We start from the raw sequence: 21,332 nt of genomic DNA, 5'->3' as shown, positions 1-21,332 counted from the left end.
AGTATTCATCAATACTTCAACAATATTAATTGCTACACACACCTAGATTCGGTAATTGATATGTTTCCATGCTTTTGTCAATATGCCTTTTAATGATTGGGACTTACGCAGATATGGAGAAAACTTATAACATTTAACCGATGATAGCCATTGGAGTCAGTGTCTGATTTCTCCTCTTTCTCTTAGTCGATCTGTGTAATTATGGAGACATAATCACTGTTCTTCAATTGGTATAAAAGGAGTTGTTAATTAGAGTCCCTGTTTGCAAGACCCCTCATCTTGTTGTCTACAATTATTAATCAGTTGTTTAGGAGTATGATGCATTTATTGTCATGCTGATACTTATGATGTTTCCGTCAATGTCTTAATTGTTATTCTCTTACAAAACACCATATTGTATTTAATTTCTAATTACTTTCAATATTGGGCTTCTTCATGTATGGTCAGTTGTTTATTGTTAATTACTGTTCATCATATGAACCATGCATCTTTATCATCGTGGCTTACATGAACTGCTTTTTTTTGCTCCATCGACGTAACTCTCTTGAGTTAACCATCATAATAAGTCTTGTGTCATGCATGGAATGTTTGTTTTGCTTCATTGTTGCAATTTTGTCTCTTTTAGAGACTTCCCAAAATTGATGTGAAAAGAATGGGAATATCACAATTAGGGTTTCAAATCGGAGACATGACACTATGATTCAGCCTTGCAAACTCATGGACAAAGATTGAATACTTAATATGAGGAATATACTTTCCATCAGGTACTGCAAAGTTTCTAATAGAATCATGTTTGGTGTATGTCCAAGTTTTTTGAACTTTGAATTTTTTTGAAGACATTTCTTGATCTTTTGGAATGATTTAGACAATGGAAGGATTTTTAATATAATAATGTTTAGATATTATTATTTTTTGTATAATTTTTAAACCCGCGGATGTGTTTTTTGTACTCAAGTCATCATTTCCATGATTATTTTCCATGACTGGCCATTTCTTTGCAACCTTTAACAATGCTTCATTGGGTAGTATCGACAAGACAGGGTAACTGAGTACACAAGCACCTCTAGTCTAAGAAATTAGTGTGGGTGGGGAAGAACAATTTTTAGAAACTCAACATTCTTTCATATTCACCCTATTCTGATTGGCAAAACTTTTACCGAGTATTTTTCATATAAGCTTTTTCTGACAGTTATTGTTAATTTGGTATTACGCCCATAACAATACTTTCCTAAAAATCAATGAGTTAAATCCTGATAGCAATATCCTGATAACAGTTATTGTTAATTTGGTATTATGCCAATGGGTCAATGAGTTTGACCTAAAAATCACACAGTTAAATCCTGATAGCAATATGCTTTACTAATTTATGAACAGTATAGGCTTTTTGAAATACATGCAAGCATAACGCCATCTGTCATATGCTTTTCATTCTCCCACAGACCATAGCAGTTATGCTTATAGTTATTTAATCCGAAACAGTAGTTATTTAATCCGAAACAGTAACTCTTTACTCTCTTCTGTCAAAAGTTATAATTCAATTGCCATGCTGCAGAACATGAGTAGAAATATTTTATAAATATGTAACTATAACCAGAACGAATAGGAAATCAGTTATATATTCATTTACATGCATACAGAAAACTTCTCATGTCCACGTGTATTCATAGACAGCTCATGGATAGTTATTTACGCCTCTCCAAACCCTCATCTCTTACTTCTAATCCCTCCTAATGCATTGTGTATGCCCATTCCAAAAATTATTTGATTATCAATCATATATAGTTGGACTGCTAGAAACATGTAATGTATTTTGGTGGCAGGGTCAAAAACAGTATAAGACCTTTCAACTTCAGCAGCTGGGATCGTTCTCCAGGTCATTTGGCAGAATGGATACCTGTGTCCTTTCTTGGCTAAAGAATTTCAGCCTAAAGCTCGTGTTCCCATATAAATTAGCTAAAAATGATATTGTAGTTTAAAAATCCTCCATTAAAAAAAAGGGAAAATAAAGGAAGGAAAAGTCTCTTGCAATTATCTTACCTCTGATACCATATTTTGATTCCTCTAGAAGTTTCATGTAATTCTTTTAAAAATGGCAACTTATTTTGCGTTTCTATTTCACATTGATGGCCTATGTTTCTGATGGAATAGGACATAGATGATTGGTTCAATTGTAGTCGAATATGTCCTATTTAAAACAACACAGCAAAATGAAAGAGGTCACTTGGGGATCTAAAATTATTCACCTTTCTTGATGTGTGGAGGGCACTACTTTTTGGCATTTTGCCTAAGTTGACTAATGTACCCATCTTTTACTATAAATTATAAGTAAATGCATTGGGGTATGCACTTCTTACTTTTGGAGGCATTCTTCCTTGTGGGGGAGTCAAGGAGGTATTGTGAGAGTTAGAGCTCTGTTAAGAGGTGCATTTCAGTTATGGTAGTCTTGAGGTTATTGACAACTAAACTTGGAAGTTAATTGCCACGTTTCATGAAGGATTTGTAATTGAATGCAGTCATTGGAGTTCATTAAATTAGTTGCAAGTTAGAGAAGATTAGCATATAGATGTGTTCTTAGAAGATTGTTGGAATGATTCCCACAATGGGTCTCTGTAGGGCAAATCTTCAGCTATATTGTCCTTGTATTTGTTGTTTTTCAATTATTATTGGTCAGTTACTAAAGTTTCAATACTAAGGCACATTAATTTTGGATGATGAATGAAGTGAAAAACAAAGAAATAAATGTAGAATTTTTGTTGGGCCTTGGTGATTCCTCTAGTGGACTTTCATGATTTGATAGGTTGATGCCTATATGGATACCCAACAAATTGAGAAAACTGTTTAAAACATGGTCTGTTATATAAATGTCACATTTGACAAAATAAGATATTTATATTCAATATTACTAACACTTTCTTTCAATATGTAACACCCACTGGTCCTCCATAAGTCACAGAGCCAAAGGGGGCTCATTACATTGATGGAAAAACAGGCATTAATCTTCATCTTTCTGCAACATTAATTTCACAGGAAGAAATTCAGTCATTTGAATTTCACTTATGATATGATGTTGAAGGTCATCTATTTTACTTATATAACGATTTCACAAATTTCATATGCATACATTTGCAAAGAATAGAGGTGTCATGCTTTGATAGCCAAAATCGAGTACTTAATAGGTTTGTTTACAGGACTTGTAATGTGTTTTTCAAAGCTTTCCTTTAAGAGAGATTTTTTTTTCATTTTGGCATCTTCATTCAATTGGACCTTTATATCAAGAGAAAAATGCTCTAAGAAAATGATTTTTGACATATACTGATCAATATGTCTAAAATAGACACTTTTGTTTTTTTCGTTTCTATCAATGTTGTCCATTACTAATGCATTTTTGTTTCTTCAGCTGTCTTATGTGAGCCAAAATTTTTGAACTCTACAAATCAGCTAGTAGAACCAGATGAGAATTCAAAATTTGCAAATTTTTCCCTACAGTATGTAGAAAATGAAGAGAAACCATATGGAGTTGAAGTTTGGCAGCCAAGATTTGGCGGGCATCAGAGTCTTGATCAGAGGGAAGCCTCGTTTATTGCTCATGACCAGAAAATTCACTGTGGCTTTGTAAATGGGCCCAAGGGCTCCCCAAGTACTGGATTTGATTTGTCTGAAAAGGATGCACAGTTTTTAAATACTTGCCACATTGCTGTTTCATCCTGCATCTTTGGAAACTCAGATAACTTAAGGACTCCACCTGGTAAAAAGGTTAGATTTCTTGTCATTTTTGATACTAGAATAATTTGGTTTTCCTGATGCAGTTTATTTTAATTTCTAACTTTACATTTTTAAATATTTGTGTCCTGCTCTCAATTGTGGGATATATACAAATGCTTATAACTTGAAAAATAAATTCTAAGAAAATTTCTGGCTAGTTACACATGATATTGGTTTTGGGTATGGGTTTGAAGTTTGGGTTTACAATGTGGTGGGTTTTCTATCCCAGGTTCAGTACAGATGACTGTACCTTTAATATCTATCTATATCAATATATTTATTGAATGCCAATTAAATATGGTTCTCTAGAACATGGGTATGCTTAGTAGACTCTCAAAAGAAAGGTTTTTTTTTCTGTGGATCAAACTATTTAAAAAGAATATAGTATTAGCAAGTAAGCATTTGTGCTCATCCATTGTGCCCAGTACATTTGTTGGGCAACCATGTAATCTTTTTATATTTAATTAAGTGTTGCTGTAATTTTGTTTGGGTGGAGCTCTAATTTATAACAAACTTACCAAATTCGCTCCTTAGCATGCAAATTTGACATTCAATTCATAGCTAAATTCGAAGTCGGTTCCAGTTCTTGTCAAATTTGTCATTTATTTGATGAAGTCCCTGCGGATCCTCTTTCTCAGACCCTGGACGATTGTCAAGCGAATTTTGTAGTTGATAGAAGAACCCAAGGTGAATTTGGAGCAAATTTGGATGTGCAACCAAAAAAGTTTGACCTTTTAATGTTTTTATTGTTTTGAAAAGGCGTTTTTTCGGTTTAAATTTGAAATATAATCTGATTTATTATCCAACCGACCCAACCCTAAAACACACCCACACTTCATATAGTGGTTTATGAACTTATTTGCTGCAGCATAATTTTACATATAAAAAAATTAAAAAAAAAAAAAAAAAATCTTGTATGGACGAACCCAGAACCTGCATCCGAACCAGAATCCGAACCAGCAACTTAGATTTATAAGAAAATTGAGAAGAAAGCAGTTAGGGAAAACGAAATGGTCTGCGCACAATCTGACCTGGGGGACGCAGGGTGCCCAGAAAATGAAACTGTCTGCGAACAATCTGACCTGCGGGATGCAGGGTGCCCAGGAAATGAAACGGTCTGCACACAATCTGACCTGGGGGACCCAGGGTGCCCAGTTTGGATACTGGGCAAACCCCGGCTGTCCTGGACCTGTTCGTAACCGGAACTGTATTTTTGTAACCACATGGGTCCACCGAGGGTTCAAGGTGCCCAGGTCAGACCCTTGGCAAATCTTCAGCCCATGCCAGAACCATAACTTCATTTCAGGAATAAACAAGGCTATGTAGAAGAAGCCGGGAAGCCAAGATTTTTGTGATAAACATATTTGGGCATAAAAAAGTAAACCCTCCATTATTTGATGTTATGATCTAGGTTAATGTTGTCTTTTCTTCTTTTGAGGTATTCAATGCTAGTAACTTTCAATGATATGGACCATGTATTTAGACTTGTTCAATGGAAATTGTTGAACTGACTGCATTAAATGACTGCTCTACTAATGTTGCTTAATCATTGTTGCACAATTTTATCACTTATCCTCTTCGGGTTGGTTGAACTTTTAGTAGCTAAGTTCTATGAAATGCTAATTCTTTTTGGAGCCTTGGGTACACATAAGCAGCATTATTCTAGATAAAAATAACTAAGCAGCATTATTCTAGATAAAAATAACTAATTTATCCAAAATCATCATAGTTTTTAAGTTTTATTCTTTCATTTAGGCGGATATTTTTCTTCATTCCTTTAGCCTTTTTGTTAATCCTTGCTGTCTGTAATCTAAGAGATGGCCTGGAAATGCATGGGCCCTTTAAGAAGCATGTTGTAATTGCTGTCATCTTTCTCAGGAAATTTTGAGGATGAACCTTGTCCGAGGAGTCTGCATCATTTTTGAGGAACACTTGGGCTTGATTTGAAGAGTTTGAGACATTTTTGAAGAAAACTGGTACTCTGAATTGTTAGAATTTTTCACGATTTTGGAGAGCACAATAACATAATCTAGAAGCAACTTTGTGGGGGTTTCTTGTATGATTTCTTTCCTCTAATCATTGTACACGTAGAACAACCTTACAAGCAAGATTCACAAGAGATACAACAAAATGGCATGGGGAATCTACCAGATTAGAATTTCATTAGAATGCAGTTTTAGCTGCCTTGAGGCATTTTAGGAAGGCTGGGGAAGCAGAATGGAAGCTGGGGGAAGGCACCTCTGTGGAGAAGGCAATATTCTCTAGATGAGGACCATCCCATTAACAGCATCAAAGTGGCCTCCATTCTAGTACCCTCCATTCCAGGACTGTGTGATTAAACCTTTGTGTGAAGACATATCTGCTCCCTATTTACTTAACAAAAAACAGAATGGGAGAGCCTTGAGAGCCCTCTTCCCTTTTAATACAATCAGGAAGGTGATCTGATCTTGCACTTTTCAACAGGCTCAAATAAGATTCTACGAGTCTCTGTCAACTCGAGGAATGCCAATCTTTTGGATGATTCAGTTGAGCTTTAAAGGCACAATTAGAATAAATAGAGGAGGAGAACGGATGCAGGTATTTGTATTGTCCCTTTTTGGGATTGCCTTATACTTTGATCTAAACTCATAATTCCAAGATGAGGCAGGAGCAAAATCTAGTTAGTGATGTAATTCTTACTCGAGAAATAGAATAAGATAAGCCTACTTTGGAAACTGCTATCAAATTAGATAATAGCATAGATGTATCATGAAAACCTATCCAATTCTAGGGTTAGGTCACAAATTCATATTGATCTACACAACAAAATTTCAGTGATTACATGGGAGCTCAACCATAACGAGAGTGGCTTTGGAAGACATGATGAGGTGCCCAATATATCCCCTACCCTAGGCCCAACAACATGACCTTATCCTTTGTGGCCTCACGTGGTCCTCTATTTACGGTCCTTAAATCATCATGAGGTCGTGTACTTGGTGAGGGCTTTAAGTTTACACCATTCCCCTCCATCATGTCAACTCCTTTTATGATTGAAGATGCTTATCTTATTCACTTCAATAATTGATCCATGCAAGGATAGTTGGGGAGCGGAAATAGGAGCGGAAATAGGGTACCCTTGATCATCAACCCTATGTCACAAAGTGCACTTTATCCTCTTTGGCTTCCTATTCTTCTTAACCATCATGGTGAGGTTGCCTTCATGTAGTCCTTAATCATCATTACGAAGTGGCATACCGAAAAAGCACACAATTACACTGGGGGGGTGTGAATCGGTATAATAACAAATTTGCCAATATAAAACTTAAATCCAAACAATTAACTTCAGATGCTGAAATGATCAATTATGCACATGAACACTAAGACACAATATTTTATGGGGAAATCTAAAATGGGAGAATAACCACGGCAAATAAATGCTTTCTTATATAAACTGTTTCCTTTACAATGTTTTATAGGCTCCAACCTACTAGAAGTTTCAACCCCTATATTAATGAGTACCGACTCACTGGAAGCTCCAACTCCCACAGGCTCTGACCTACTGGAAGCACCAACCTCCATTGCTGTATTTGTGAGCACCAACCCACTGCACAAACAATTGTCCACCTTAACACTATTGCTTACTCAACTAATGATGGGCAATCTAGTCACTTCGTTATTCTTTTCTATCTATTTATCCTTTCTGAATTGTATCTACATATATTCTGCAATTTCCGTCAAGGTTGGAAGTGGCTTTCACCATCTTTGACTTCTATTGGGTTTCTTGTTGTCGTATATTAAGATTTCTCTCAGCATGATTTTTGCCCCTTCACCAGTGTACGCATACCCTTCACATATAAGTGTATGCATACCCTCCACAAATAACTTTCATGCCCTCGTACACATATGTAATTTACACACACACACAGACACACACAGACACAGATATGTGTGTATACACAAACACACACGTATATCAACCCTTAGCACAAGTTCACAGTTAACGTGATAAGCACACATCACTTGCATCCACTTTGAAGATCATAAGCCAGTCATGCAAATTATTGGTGTATTTCAATTTTACACATCCTACTATTCTATTTTCCAACATCTTGCTATGAAAAATACTTAAATTTGAGATTTATTTGAAGTCCCTCTTTTGCCAAATAATTGGCTTTTCATCTTGTACTCACATTTAATTATTTATGCTTGCATTGATGCAGGTTACACAGTCATCCAAGAAGAATGTATGTTTTGTGATGTTTATTGATGAGAGAACATTGGATACAATGTCTGCAGAGGGGCGACATCCTGATGACAAAGGGTTTATAGGCTTATGGAGGATTGTTGTTGTTAAAAATCTACCGTTTATGGATATGCGTCGGAGTGGGAAGGTGCCAAAGTTCTTGACTCATCGTCTTTTTCCATCTGCCAGGTAACATGAAAAGAAGACATCTATATAAGACAATATTGATTAACTAGCTTGCAGTGTTTCTGTACTTTCTCTTGGTGAATTGAAGGCTTTTCCACAGCATAAAATGATTGTTTTCTAATTTCGGTGCCTTTTTATTCTTTTGTGAGCTAGCTAGCTGGCAAGCAACCTATCATACTTGGGAAGGACATTATAAGCAAACATGTCTATTAATTTATTGAGTCTCTTTGTGGAATTTCACACTTGGAAAGTGTGCACCTTTTTAAAAAGAGATCAAATTTATTCCAAGCTCTTGCAAGTAATTTGCAAATAAATATTCAGAACACATTTTTTTTTCGGCATTGAAGTATGCATTGATTGAGAATATGATAAGGCACCCACTCAAGACAATGTGGAAATGGCCTTTTTGGTTGTATTATATTTTCCTAAGCTTAGGTTAATAGGAAATTTCATATTAGTTGATATCCTTATGATTGCATCGTACTGCATGTGGGAAAATTAATGCATTCAGGATGAGAGATCAGTGAGAGTTTTCTCATATTATTATGGAGTTTTCTCATATGCATGTTTCTTTTGACAATTTTTTATTGCACAATAATATATGCTTTATTATGGCAGTTTTCTCATATTATTATGGAATTTTCTCATATTATTTGTTATGCTTGCTGTATTTGAAAAGAGAAGTAAATAATGTGAATATATATGTTGTGCCCAATATGTGTAGTTTTTGGCTGTTTCCTAACCAACATATCTCTTGGGATATGCCTACTTGAGTTCAGCCACATATTGATGGAGCTTTCTTTTGTTTATTCTCTCTGGAAGTATTGTTGTCCTATCTGGAAATTCAATTTTCTTTATTAGCTATGTTTTTTGAATAAAGCTCAAAATGAGTTTATATGATTGCCTGTCTTCTGAGTTCTTTTTCTGGTTCAATTGTTCATATTGGCTTCTCTTAAACACTATTCCATGCAACAATAATCACAATCTCATAACTGCAATGCAGTAGTCGATTGTTTCTCTGAGTTTTCTTGGACTAATGGAAACTTGAAGATAACTTGCCAAAATCAGCTCCAATGGAAGTGGAACACCCATGTGAAGATGCCCTAGGTGGAGATGAGAATCATTGTCCCTAAATCTGGAAAATGGAGGTCCAAGAGGTTTTTCATCCTCGAGGATCTCCAAACAGCCAAGGTTTTGCTTTGTCATATGCAAAGATTGACATTAGGTTCGATTTTGGAAAGTGAAAATGTCAAATGAAATCAAGATGCCAAAGTGAAGCCAAGCAACACCTTTTTAAACCTCTCCAAAATAGACCCTTCAATACATTTTTTTTGACCGAAGTATTTAAAAATATTTTTTTATAATTGAGTGTTTAAAAACCTTTATTTAATTTATTAATGAAATTATTACACTCTTCCTCAAATTAAAAATTATTGGACCCCATGTAAAAGCCTATGGGAAATGAGGACAGGGCAGAGATCCCCATCGTACAGAAACAAAAATGCTCGATCTGCAACTACTTAGATTTTGAAATACCTATATTCATGGCCCATTGCAAGATGACAATTCCCCTTAATGGCCTTTTGAAAGTATAAAATGTATTAGAATTGCCAATGCCTTTGCTGTTGTCTTTTTCTTTGGTTTATTTTAATCAGAAGCTGAAAGGAGAACATTAACTGTTAATTCCTTGTAACTTTGACAAGATAAGTATTCTGATTTTCAGATCAGTCTGATCTAGATGCATGAGTTCCCTTAAGTATTGGTCACTAGAACATATTGTTCCCTCTAGATAGATTGGCATCTTCCTTGTGGCTTTCATAAGCCTTCTTATTTACTAATGTGGTTAGTTAGTTACTAACCATTAGTAACTCTTGGAATGGGCACCAATCTTGAGGAAACAATTATGTTGTTAACTAGGCCAACCTAGAGAGGGACATGTCCATTCAATAGACATGTCCATTCAATGAACATGCCCCTTGAGTTAGGTATAAGGAAGGGTTAGATTGCAGATTAGAAGACACACCGAAATCTATAAGTCTGCTCTTCTAGCAATCTGCCCAAATAGAATCAGTAGAGAATTGTAAACATTTTCAAAAGATCCATGAATTTAACATGGTATCAGAGCCATGCTCAATTCATATGCCTGTACCAAGGACAAACAATATCTTAGACTTCATCAATGGAAGATCCATTCTATATCATTATAAGCACGATTGCAGAAGAGTTCAAATATCTATAAAATATTGACGTCAGTTTGCAGATCAATCATTTAATTTAAAAAAAAAAGAAAAGAAAAGAAAAGATGACAAGTGTGTGGAAGGATAGGTGAGCCACATGAGCAGGAGCAGCTGAAGTAATGATTCAATCTAGCTTTATCTCAATGAGACGATAAAATCCATTTAGTGCCCCGGTGAGATACACTGGCCAAAGGGCATGAGGTGATGATCATTAAAGGCCTCATCACTGCTGGTTTGCGTGTTTGTTGAGCTTGTCTCAGTGTAAGATTTGACTTTGCCAAAACGTCAAGGATTTATGTCTTGGGTGGAAACATTGATTTCTGCGGAAGGTGATTTTCCTGAAAAAAGAGCTGGAGTTCAAGCGGCATCGCCTTGAATCAGATTTTGAAGGAAGAAATTTGTGAAAAGATCTGAAATTGAGTGCAGAGAACTTGACTAGAAAAATGCCCACAAGCACAGGTTGTTAGAGGACGACACAATGTGAAATCCAAATTTGGAAATCCCATCATTTGGTATCAGCAAAAGCTTTGTCAAATCGAAGGTAGTTTTTTATTGGGTTGGTGCTCCCAAGGGCCAATGTTATCCACCATTTACGCTTCTTAAAGAAACCAATAATTTTTTTTTAGGGGAAGATGATGATTTGAGACTTGACAGGTTTAAATCCTTGTTAAAAACCGAAATTTTGGATCCCGCAGAAAAATTGCCTTCTCTATTCCATTCTTCAAAAGTGGATTTTTGCCTCAATAAGATGTACTTAAGCTTCTCAAACAAATTGATCATCACAGCTATAGTGTTGGAGGCCAAAAGCAATAGAAATGACTGTGGAGATCATAGGGGTGTCAGGAAGAAGTCGCTAGTGAATAACAACTCTCAAACTGCAATTTACATTATTTATTTGGAGTAGATTTTGATCACAAGGTTACAAATTAATGGTCGCAGGCCAAGAGTTCAGCAACAACAAAGGAATATGAGTGGTTGGGCTATTTTGCGATGTTCCAGACAAAATTAGATATAGTTTAACATTCTACCCATCACCTCAGCTTTAGGTTATGACGACACCAAAACAAATGTGCGGTCATGCAAACTTTTGTTTGGAAGGGATCCTCCAGTATTCTCTGAAATAGATGCTCTTAATCAATATGAAGATAATGACCACATGATTTTGAATATGTAGAATGACTTTATCATTCAGTAGGGGATACAAATGTATTGAGAAAGTGCCTTGGCTTTCACATTACACGTTGAAAAGAAGCAAGTTGAAGGAAAGATCATTCAGTGAATGGCCCTTCTTGATGTAGTTGAGAATTTCCATTCTTGATGTAGTTGAGAATTTTCTTTGAATAAGTTCCATATTTGGAGATGACTAGACAACTAGGCAGCTATATTTGAGAAATCATTAGTCAAGCCAACTATTGCTTGTGGTTGATAAGGAACAATTTTTGGTTTCCCTATCCTGATCCAATCTGGATTCAAATTAACCTCGAAGTTGAATTCATTTAGATGGAAGGATTCCTTTGGCTTATGAAATATTAGAGACTCTTGAAGTAGCTAACATGAAACCCTTTGACCCATATGTTTTGATTGTTACATTTGTAAATTCACAAACAATCTCAGAATAGCAGCAGTTTGCAAGTTTTGATGTCAACAGGCAGCAGGGGTCACAAATGAGGGGTACCTTTGATATTCTTGGAAGTCTTGGTACTCTGACTAGTGCCCTAGTCTCTAGCTTCTTTGTAGAGTCTGGCTAACTTTAGTATGGATGACAATTTGTTTGATGGGCCTATTCTTGTGGTGGGCAAGGGTGTGTATTTTACCTATGGGGGTAATTATCTCTGCAGCAACACTTTACATTTTAATGGAAACATAATGAACTAAGATAGGTCTGCACTTGAAATTACTTCAAGATCAATACAAGTCAAGGATTTCAGAATATACTATGGACTGGAGCATGTGATCTAGTCTGACTTCTATGTTGCTGAATGCTTATATCTGGTGACTGCGGATGGACCAAGAAGTACAAAGAGATAAGTATTCTTTTATGGTTGAATAATGCTCTTCAATCCTTCATGTTGCTATTAATTCATGCTATATTATTTGGATAATGAATCATGAATGATTCAAGCATTGATATTTCTCTTGGACTGTTATTAATCTCTGTGAAAAGCTTTTAGGATGGCACCAAGGTTAGAGTACCAGATGTATCTAAGTATTCTTCTACCAAGGAGCAATTACTTTTCATAAGAGGAATGAAATCCGAAGATGAGAGATATGTAGACTGCTTCATTGATACATTTAGTTGTATCTCCCACCTTCTATGGGCAATGCAAGGTAGATCCATCCTTTGCGAGTATGCAAGATGGTATCATAGAAAGTTCATGATGTTCAATATCACCCTTTGAGAATGCCATAGTGATTATGTGAATATTTTGAATGTTTTGAATCTTCCCTAGCTAAGAGGGAGTATTGAAATTGGCTAAATTGGATTCTAGCATATTTAATTCTATGGTATTGGCCAAAAATGAAGGTTGTGATCTTGAGATGGGAGATACATTTGGTAAGGCTTTGTCAAGTCAGGAATATTAAAGGAGGATACATCAGGCTGTTGGAGACTATAGTCAAGCACAAAATTCATTGTAATATTTGGTGAGTATTTGCCATTCTGGAAGGCCATTACTCAAAGAGTATTTGGTGAATATCGTTGATATTCTAGGGGGCTAATACTCATGATATCATATGCGATACCAAAGCATTTTACTCAAGGCATTTCTGATCTTTCCTCAAGTCCAAGAGGGAGTGTTAATGATTGTTGGACTTAGAAAAAAATGCATTCTATATAACCTTATGACTATTCAGATTATTAGTATTGGCTCTCTTAGAAAGGAGGGAATAAAGTGACATCATGTTGTGACACTAAGATCATTAGCATGGTATGCCTTCTTGACAAAAGGAGAAGCTAAATGATCTGCAATGGTGAATCTTGGCTCAGAGGGAGTAGACCATGCTTTATTGATTCCCAAGTAATAAAGAATTTGTAGCAGAGAATCATAAGTATCATCTTATAAAAAGGTTATATGTCAGAGAGAGTACCTAGAAGATCCAGTTGACTCCCCAGGATCTAGGTTATACAAACTCAGACTGAGTGTACCATGTCAAGACTGAGTGTACCATGTCAAGATGGTGTATACTCATAATGTACAAAAGCTTTCATCAAGGTTATGATGGAAAGATAAGTATCTATAGTACTTGAGCTCTTCTTTTACCATATGTCTATAATATCTTCATTTGTATTTTTTATAAGAAGAGTATATGCCTTGATTTTGTTTTTTGAAGAATGTTCTTGTAAGAAAGAATTTTGGATTCAGAGGGAGTCTAACATCTCATCAAGGCAATCTTGAATAAGCAGCTCTGAAGATTTGATATACAGTAGGAGTCTGGAAAATCTAAAGTAAGCAACCATCTGATGGGCCTGCCTTTATAAACATCAGTTTGCAATAATAGAAAACAATCCTCTAGCACGAACTTGTAGTGATAGCAAATGATCTTATGGTGTTTTTTAAATCAGTAGAGGACTACTGGAAAATCTTGAATAGATTCAAGATTTTGTTGTGAAAGAGACATTTCAATGTCTATGAATCACAACTTGGATAAAGAGAGAATTTAATTATTCTCTAGATTTATCCTTAAGTACTGGAAATTAGAAAGTAGGTACTTTTATCAAACCTCTCTAAGAGTGATCATCTCAGGAAAGATCTAGGTATGATTGAATTGCTTTGTATTCTTATGATAATCTATATTATTGTCAGGATTTTGATTTGTGTTTGTTAGTTAAGAGGTGACAATCTCTGAAATAATGAACACTTGTATAAAGACATTATAAGAGGTGACGATCTCTGAAATAATGTTCTAACCAGTAGAGAACTACTGGTAGGTTTGGATGAATTTAAGATCATGTTGTGATGGAGGCATTTCTATTTCTATGAATCACAACTTGGATAAAGGAAGAATTTAATTATTCTCCGGATTTTATCCAGTGTACTGGCAAATCTTAATTCAGGATCATGTTGTGTGCCTATGAGTCACAACTTGGATAAAGGAAGAATTTAATTATTCTCTGGATTTTATCTCTAAGGCATTCTAGTAATGGATTGCTGGTAGAGTCTAGATCTTGGATGAAATCAAGATCATGTTGTGATAGTGACATTTCTAAAACTCCAGAGGTCACAACTTGGGTAAAGGGAGAATTTAATTATTCTCTAGTCTTTATCTTGAGTATTGCATTCTATGCAATACTGTTATCACAAGTTCAGGTAATACTTCTATCACAAGTTCAGGTAATACTTCATATCACAAGCCTTGTCAAACATCCTGTGTTACAAACCTAGGTGATTTGATAGTTTGTATTACAAACGATGCTTAGTGATTTGATCACAAGCTCCAGTGATAGCTTATATTACAAGATTTGTAATATGATGTGTTTTCAGGTATCATTTGTATAATGATACATCATGCTTGAAATTCAAAAAGGTATAGAGTGTATATCTATGCTTAGTCATCTCTATTGATGTTGCTAGATATGTTTCTATCACTTATCTTATAAGTTAAGAGGGAGTGTCAATTCCTTGTAACTTTGACAAGATAAGTATTCTGATTTTCAGATCAGTCTGATCTAGATGCATGAGTTCCCTTAAGTATTGGTCACTAGAACATATTGTTCCCTCTAAATAGATTGGCATCTTCCTTGTGGCTTTTATAAGCCTTCTTATTTACTAATGTGGTTAGTTAGTTACTAACCATTAGTAACTCTTGGAATGGGCACCAATCTTGAGGAAACAATTATGTTGTTAAGTAGGCCAACCTAGAGAGGGACATGTCCATTCAATAGACATGTCCATTCAATGAACATGCCCCTTGAGTTAGGTATAAGGTAGGGTTAGATTGTAGATTAGAAGACACACCAAAATCTATAAGTCTGCTCTTCTAGCAATCTGCCCAAATAGAATTAGTAGAGAATTGTAAACATTTGCAGAAGATCCATGAATTTAACATTAACCTCTTGCTAAACGTCCTTAAAGTTTGCATTACATATTGCAAGATTTTTGGCTTTCTACTTATATTTCCATGTTTCCAAGCAAGGAACTAAGGTCTGTAGGGTTGCTGCTACATCTCTTTTTTGTAGAAACCAGAAAAATCTGAAGAAAACCCCTATGGTACTGTTTCTTGGCCTGCCATGCCTATTGGGCGGGGTTTGACACAGTTTAGATTATTGCTTAGTCTGGCTAGGGAGTCAATGAGGAGGCATTTTTCTTTCAACGGGTTCATCCTGGATGAACTTGGTTGAACCTAGACTAAATTTAATAGAAACCCATGTTTTTCCTGAAAATGAACCCTGTGATTGTAAATCCTTTTTACCCATTTTTTTTCTGCCTTGCAAAATTTACTGACAATGAGAAGAGCAATGCAGAAAATAACAAATTTGATTGGTTTCGATGGGCGAAATGTATTCTTTAATACTGGCTGATTCTTGTGGACTAGTGACTTATTGGCAAGTTTTCAGTACTTGTTTGGCAAGTATTTGCAAGGCTTGTGCTGCTTGCAAGTACTTTTTATAAATGGCGACTAAAAATAACATTGTTGCTAGCTCTAGAATGGGTAGAGTATAGTTTACAAGTACAATTGCTAAAATGAAGAGTTCTTGGAATGAAAAACTGCAACAATCTTGAAGCTAGAAATTACACTAATTTGATCATGTTCAGCAAAGTTTTGGGATTTTTCTTGTCTATGTTGAGCAACCTAACATAAGGTTATCTTTCTGAAAGGAAACATGTTTATGAAGGTATTTGATGTATTGACTATTGTTTCATATCTTGATCAAATTTTGAGCAATGCTTCTGATTATTGTGTGGACCGAAATACATTATGCACAAAAGAGCTGAACACAGATCTACATAATTTATTAGAATGTTAATTGATAAAAAATAAATAAGGAATTTTTTTATGTATTTGGCCCCTCAAAATGTTTCACTCTTGGACAGCATAAATTATAGGTTTTAGTCATGGTAATTGGGAAATCGAAGAGATTAGATATTTCCCTTACTGTATATTTTGTGCATTTTACCTTTCAGGTACTCCATATGGCTAGACAGTAAGTTGCGACTCCAAAGTGATCCACTCCAAATACTGGAATACTTTCTGTGGCGCCGAGGATTTGAATATGCGATTTCAAATCACTATGATCGTCACTGTGTGTGGGAGGAGGTGATTCAAAACAAGAAGCTGAATAAGTTTAATCACACTATCATTGATGAACAGTTTGCATTTTACCAATCTGATGGTCTTACAAGATTTAATGCCACAGATCCAAACAAGCTCCTTCCAAGTCGTATGTATATTGTTTTCTATCATCCAAAAATGTTGCAATTAGTTGCAATTTGATATTTCAGCTGTGTAAGGCCTTAGCTGAGTTGCTTAATAATATTTTTTATTCTCCCAGATGTACCTGAGGGATCCTTTATCGTGCGAGCTCACACCCCAATGTCAAATCTCTTTTCATGCCTTTGGTTTAATGAAGTTGATCGTTTCACTCCACGTGACCAGCTTAGCTTTGCTTACACATATTTAAAGCTTTGGAGGATGAACCCAGACAAGCATTTTCGCTTAAATATGTTCAAGGTAATTGAATCTTAAGTTGCTATGATTCTATTTTACCCTCTGCATTACAATGTTCTTGTATTTTGCATGCTTTGATTGCTACATTTGCCAATGCACTTTTCTTCTTAAATCTCTTGGAACTGGAAACAAGCTTATGAAATGAATGTTGAATTACAAATGTATGCATTATTTTGGAGAAAACATTGCATCTCTAGTCGAAAAGACTTTTCAGTCCCAGAAGACTTGTCATGTTGTCAAATGACAATGATCCAATGATATTTTGAATTTCAATCGATTTATCAGTAAAGATTTCTGTTGTGTCCTCATATGCCCTTCTAATCAAATAGAAAATTGAAAGTTGTTTAGGGTTTCCAGTTGCTTCACATGTTAAGCTGGAATAATCACAATTGCCTGATAACTGTTTCATGAAGAGCACCTTTTAAGATAATATTATATTCGTACAAACCCAAAAGATAAACAAGTACAAAAATGTTGCTTGCTTATATCACAATTTTGTTTGCTGAAACATTTGGTCATTCATAGTTGTCTCTAAACCTGAATTCCATTCGATTTCATATTTCTGCGTAAAACCGTAAAACAAATTCATATACTTGGTTCTTGTGTTTTTTTTCACTGCCAAAATATGCTACAGATAATGGCCTTATTGAACAAGTCACTGGTCAAATGGGTTTACATACATTTTTATGTATATGTTCGTATATTTTGGTTGCAGGATTGTGAGCGTAGGGGGATGGCAAAACTATTTCATCACAGGACGGATGACAGACCAACAACTGAAAAAAGCATTTCTTTGTAATCAAAAGGTGGTCGTGACTCGCAATTTTGCTTCTGTAAATTTAGAAGTCCCATGTTTGGTGCTGTGTTTAGCAAAATTCCAGTGGGCATTTTTTTCACAAGATGTATTTTGGCTGTATGAAAAAATTTAACAATCAAACAACGTTATTTTTTATATTATTATCCGTGCGATAATTGTTGGGGTGTTTGAATGTGGCTCTATTGTGCAATTGTATCGGTTATTTTAGGATGACAAATTGATTTCGCGTAGCATTTGAGTTGTTGGTGCAGAAGGACTTGACAAGCAACAATACAAGTGTTGATAATTCTGTTTCTTTGTTGAAGAAAACAAATTACTGGAATAAAATGCAGAGGAATTTGGTAGACATCCTGTTGGCTGAAGCAAGCTGCAGATTACAAAAATCCGGGGATTCCAGCTCCATTTTGATGACCGTCTTTTTGTTAGCGTAGTGGGGAGTTATACAATTTCCAAAAGTGCTGTATTGCCTGTATAAATGCCAATTACTTTCTGTGATGAGAATATTGAAGACTACATAATAAATTTATTTTAATTTGATTACATCTACAACAACGTTGCAGAAAGAAAGATTCATGGTTTTCCATGTGTTTGTGATAATTTCGTTTGCACAGTGATTTGGCTGCTTCAGGATATCTTATGCTGGTCATGATTAATTCATATCTGTTTCTGGAGCATTGCCATTTCCGGACAAAGTTGCATGGACATGCGTTCAATATGGATACGGTATTGGATACGGATACGACCAGCTTAAGCCCCCTAAGACAGGGGTCCTATGGAAGGGGCTTGGGCTGTATTTTTGTGGAGGGGGTGGCTCCATGGTAATATTTTAGAGGGGGATAGAGCTTTAATTGGAATCCTTCCTACAAGATAGGAGCCTTAGAATTTTAGCCCTCCCAATTTTAGTGGGTGAAATGGGGTGGGGCTGGATTTAACCCCAGCAGCTTAGGGAAGATTTTGCCATTTGTTAATCCTGCTATTCATTTTCCCACCAAAAATGAAATAATCCCACTAAACAAATTTATGAAGAAATATATTTTTTTATTTTTAAAATTCATAAGACAATCATCTTCCTTGAATTTAGGGGTTAATTTTTAAAGGGGATTCACATATAAATCCATAGGACCGCTTCCTTTTTAAAATATGCCTAAAAAATTCAGCGGCACCTGCTCTACTTTTAGGGAAGTAGGTGCCCATGGGACCCCAGCCTAATTTGCATACGGTTGATATGACATTTATTAAATACTGTAACAATTGCCACATAAATAATAAAAATAATAAAAAATATGTTGATTTAACAATTCAGAATATGCTAAAATGGTAGAAATGTACCCGAAGATAATCCAAAAAATTGGTTCATAAAAATAGAAAAACTTTTCATTTGATTTTATGAAGTTATTTTAAATTTAATTTTGGAAAATTTACATCCAGTTAAAAAAAATTCAAATCACACAATATCTGACACAATTGGAAAATAAAGGTTTTTTAGGTACATCTAACATATATCTAGGCCATATTGGACATATATCCATCTTTGATTCGAACATTCCATTCTTCCTAGAATCAGTTAGCTGAAACTAGAAATATAGTTAGTTGCTAATAATAAAACATAACCTAAGTTATCGGTTTGAGTTCGAGATTGAAGAATTGGTTGGTTGGTGCATCAGAATCTTGAAATGGGATTTGGGTTTGTTTGGGTTCATTAGGTGAATTAAGATCAGAACGACACACAATATCATAAAAACAACAAAAACACTATAAACTTGTAATCCTAGCATATATCTATTAGCAACACCAAAATGTTAAAATAATATAGAGTTCAAGTATCTATTAGAACTTCATGCCTTTCAATCATCTAATGGATTATCTAAATCTTTTTCTTCTTCATCAAAGACATTAGTTGGTTAACAAACATTGTTAATGTTAATGGGATCAACTATAGTAATAACATTCTTGCTTTCTAAGTTGTCCAATGCTTATTACTTTTTCATTGTACAAAGAGCTTGTTTGTTTGTAATTATCATCCTACTTGAAAAATGTTATATAAGTAACTTGCAACTCCCTTCACCCGTTGAAGATGCTTAATGTTTCAAATATGATTTATCACTATATAGAGCTTCAATTTTTATTAATAACAATTGGATATAAAAATTTCACAAGAAGAAATTTTGAGGGCTAGTTTAATTTGATGTAATAAATATTTGAACTTCAATTTTTTTTGTTTGTAATGCTAAAAATCTTTATTCAAATTCTGTAGCAATTATTTTTTGCACTAAATTGTAGAATGTTCCCAATGGAACTGTACTTGGGTCTGCTCTAGTTCGACTCAAAGGAACCAACTTGCTTGGGTTCAAACCCATGTGGAATCCAAAAGGGAACTAGGCTAGGACTAAGAATTGGTTTGAAATTTGTGTGGTTTGAAGAGCCAAGGGGAGAATTGGGGTAGTTGAGAACACAACATACCATCTTTAAATGCATCGAATGAATCATACAATCAAAGTAGGTGATAAAATGGTGGTGATCACAAGAGTGTTGTAAGAAGAAGTCTTTCAAATTGATAGGAGTGAATGAACAATGGTTATATATAGATTAGAATGATAATGGTGAATGTATGACTTATATGATTTCTAATAGGTGAGCAATTTGAATAAGAGGCAAGAGAGCATGCCACAACATTTTCATTATGGGTACTATTGGAGGACTCTCTATATTTTAGCTCTTTATTTTTCGTTGTCCCATTTACTATGAGATCCAAGGGAGATTCTACCGTTTGTTCAAAGAGTGTCGGTCTCTCCCCTCATTCTTCAAATATATTGACCAACACTGTCTTGCACTCTATTTTTAGGAGACCATGTGGCTTCGCGACCACACTATACAGCTTAAGCTTTGCTCGACATCAACTCCTACCCAATTCATCACCTCTTTCTTCAGTCCTATAGTCCCTGCCTGAGGATTGAAGTGGCCTCCTTGCAGTATCTCGGGTCACACCAGATCTGTGAGACCCTACAAAGGTCACACTCGACAGCGTCCCTCTAGTAGACCTCAGAGGTGACCTTCCAGAGTACTTGATTGCTCTAATGCCCACCTTTCCATTATGGACTACTTCTCACCTGTGAGTAGTTCTTAGTTGTTATTCATTTTCTTGGTTCTTTTGCCCTTTGTACTGTTTCCAGTCCCTTAGGCCCTTGTTGGTCTCCTGTTGGACATTAATAAATTTATCTTATCTTATCTTATCTAATCATATTCTTGGAAGATTGGAAGAAATATTTACAATTTGATTTTCTATTCTATTCGCTTTGCATATCCCAAGATACTATAATGCTTTTGCTGATAACTAACATTTTGTACATCTCCAATATTTATACTCAAAATTAGAATTTTTTAGAATTACTTAAAAATCTAATTTAAATTATTAGTAAAAAAAATTAGGTTTAAAAACTTTTGT

General features: G+C 35.2%; 1 protein-coding gene across 7 annotated transcripts in view; it reads left to right on the top strand.

Moving 5' to 3' along the window:
* The window catches only part of LOC149554371 (uncharacterized), a 39,375-nt gene extending 20,933 nt beyond the window's left edge, over positions 1–18,442 (top strand). For 2 of the 7 annotated variants that reach the window (XM_089828455.1, XM_089828453.1), the window contains exons 5-10: positions 3,398–3,753; positions 7,962–8,173; positions 16,530–16,786; positions 16,898–17,076; positions 17,789–17,879; positions 18,142–18,442. In XM_089828455.1, the coding sequence (XP_089684581.1) occupies positions 3,398–3,753; positions 7,962–8,173; positions 16,530–16,786; positions 16,898–17,076; positions 17,789–17,872 (1,088 nt within the window). In that variant the 3' untranslated portion in view covers positions 17,873–17,879; positions 18,142–18,442. Of the gene's footprint in view, positions 1–3,397; positions 3,754–7,961; positions 8,174–16,529; positions 16,791–16,897; positions 17,077–17,788; positions 18,031–18,141 lie in introns of those variants that run through there. The other 5 variants (XR_016364354.1, XR_016364352.1, XM_089828454.1 and 2 more) reach the window with 3 other exon arrangements.
* The last annotated feature ends 2,890 nt before the right edge of the window (positions 18,443–21,332 follow it).

Source organism: Cupressus sempervirens, chromosome 5 (assembly GCF_028749045.1).
Source record: "Cupressus sempervirens isolate cs-2001-9-10 chromosome 5, ASM2874904v1, whole genome shotgun sequence".
NCBI lineage: Eukaryota > Viridiplantae > Streptophyta > Pinopsida > Cupressales > Cupressaceae > Cupressus > Cupressus sempervirens.
Note: the sequence above shows the minus strand (reverse complement) of the source record. Positions and strands in the feature narration are given on the sequence as shown.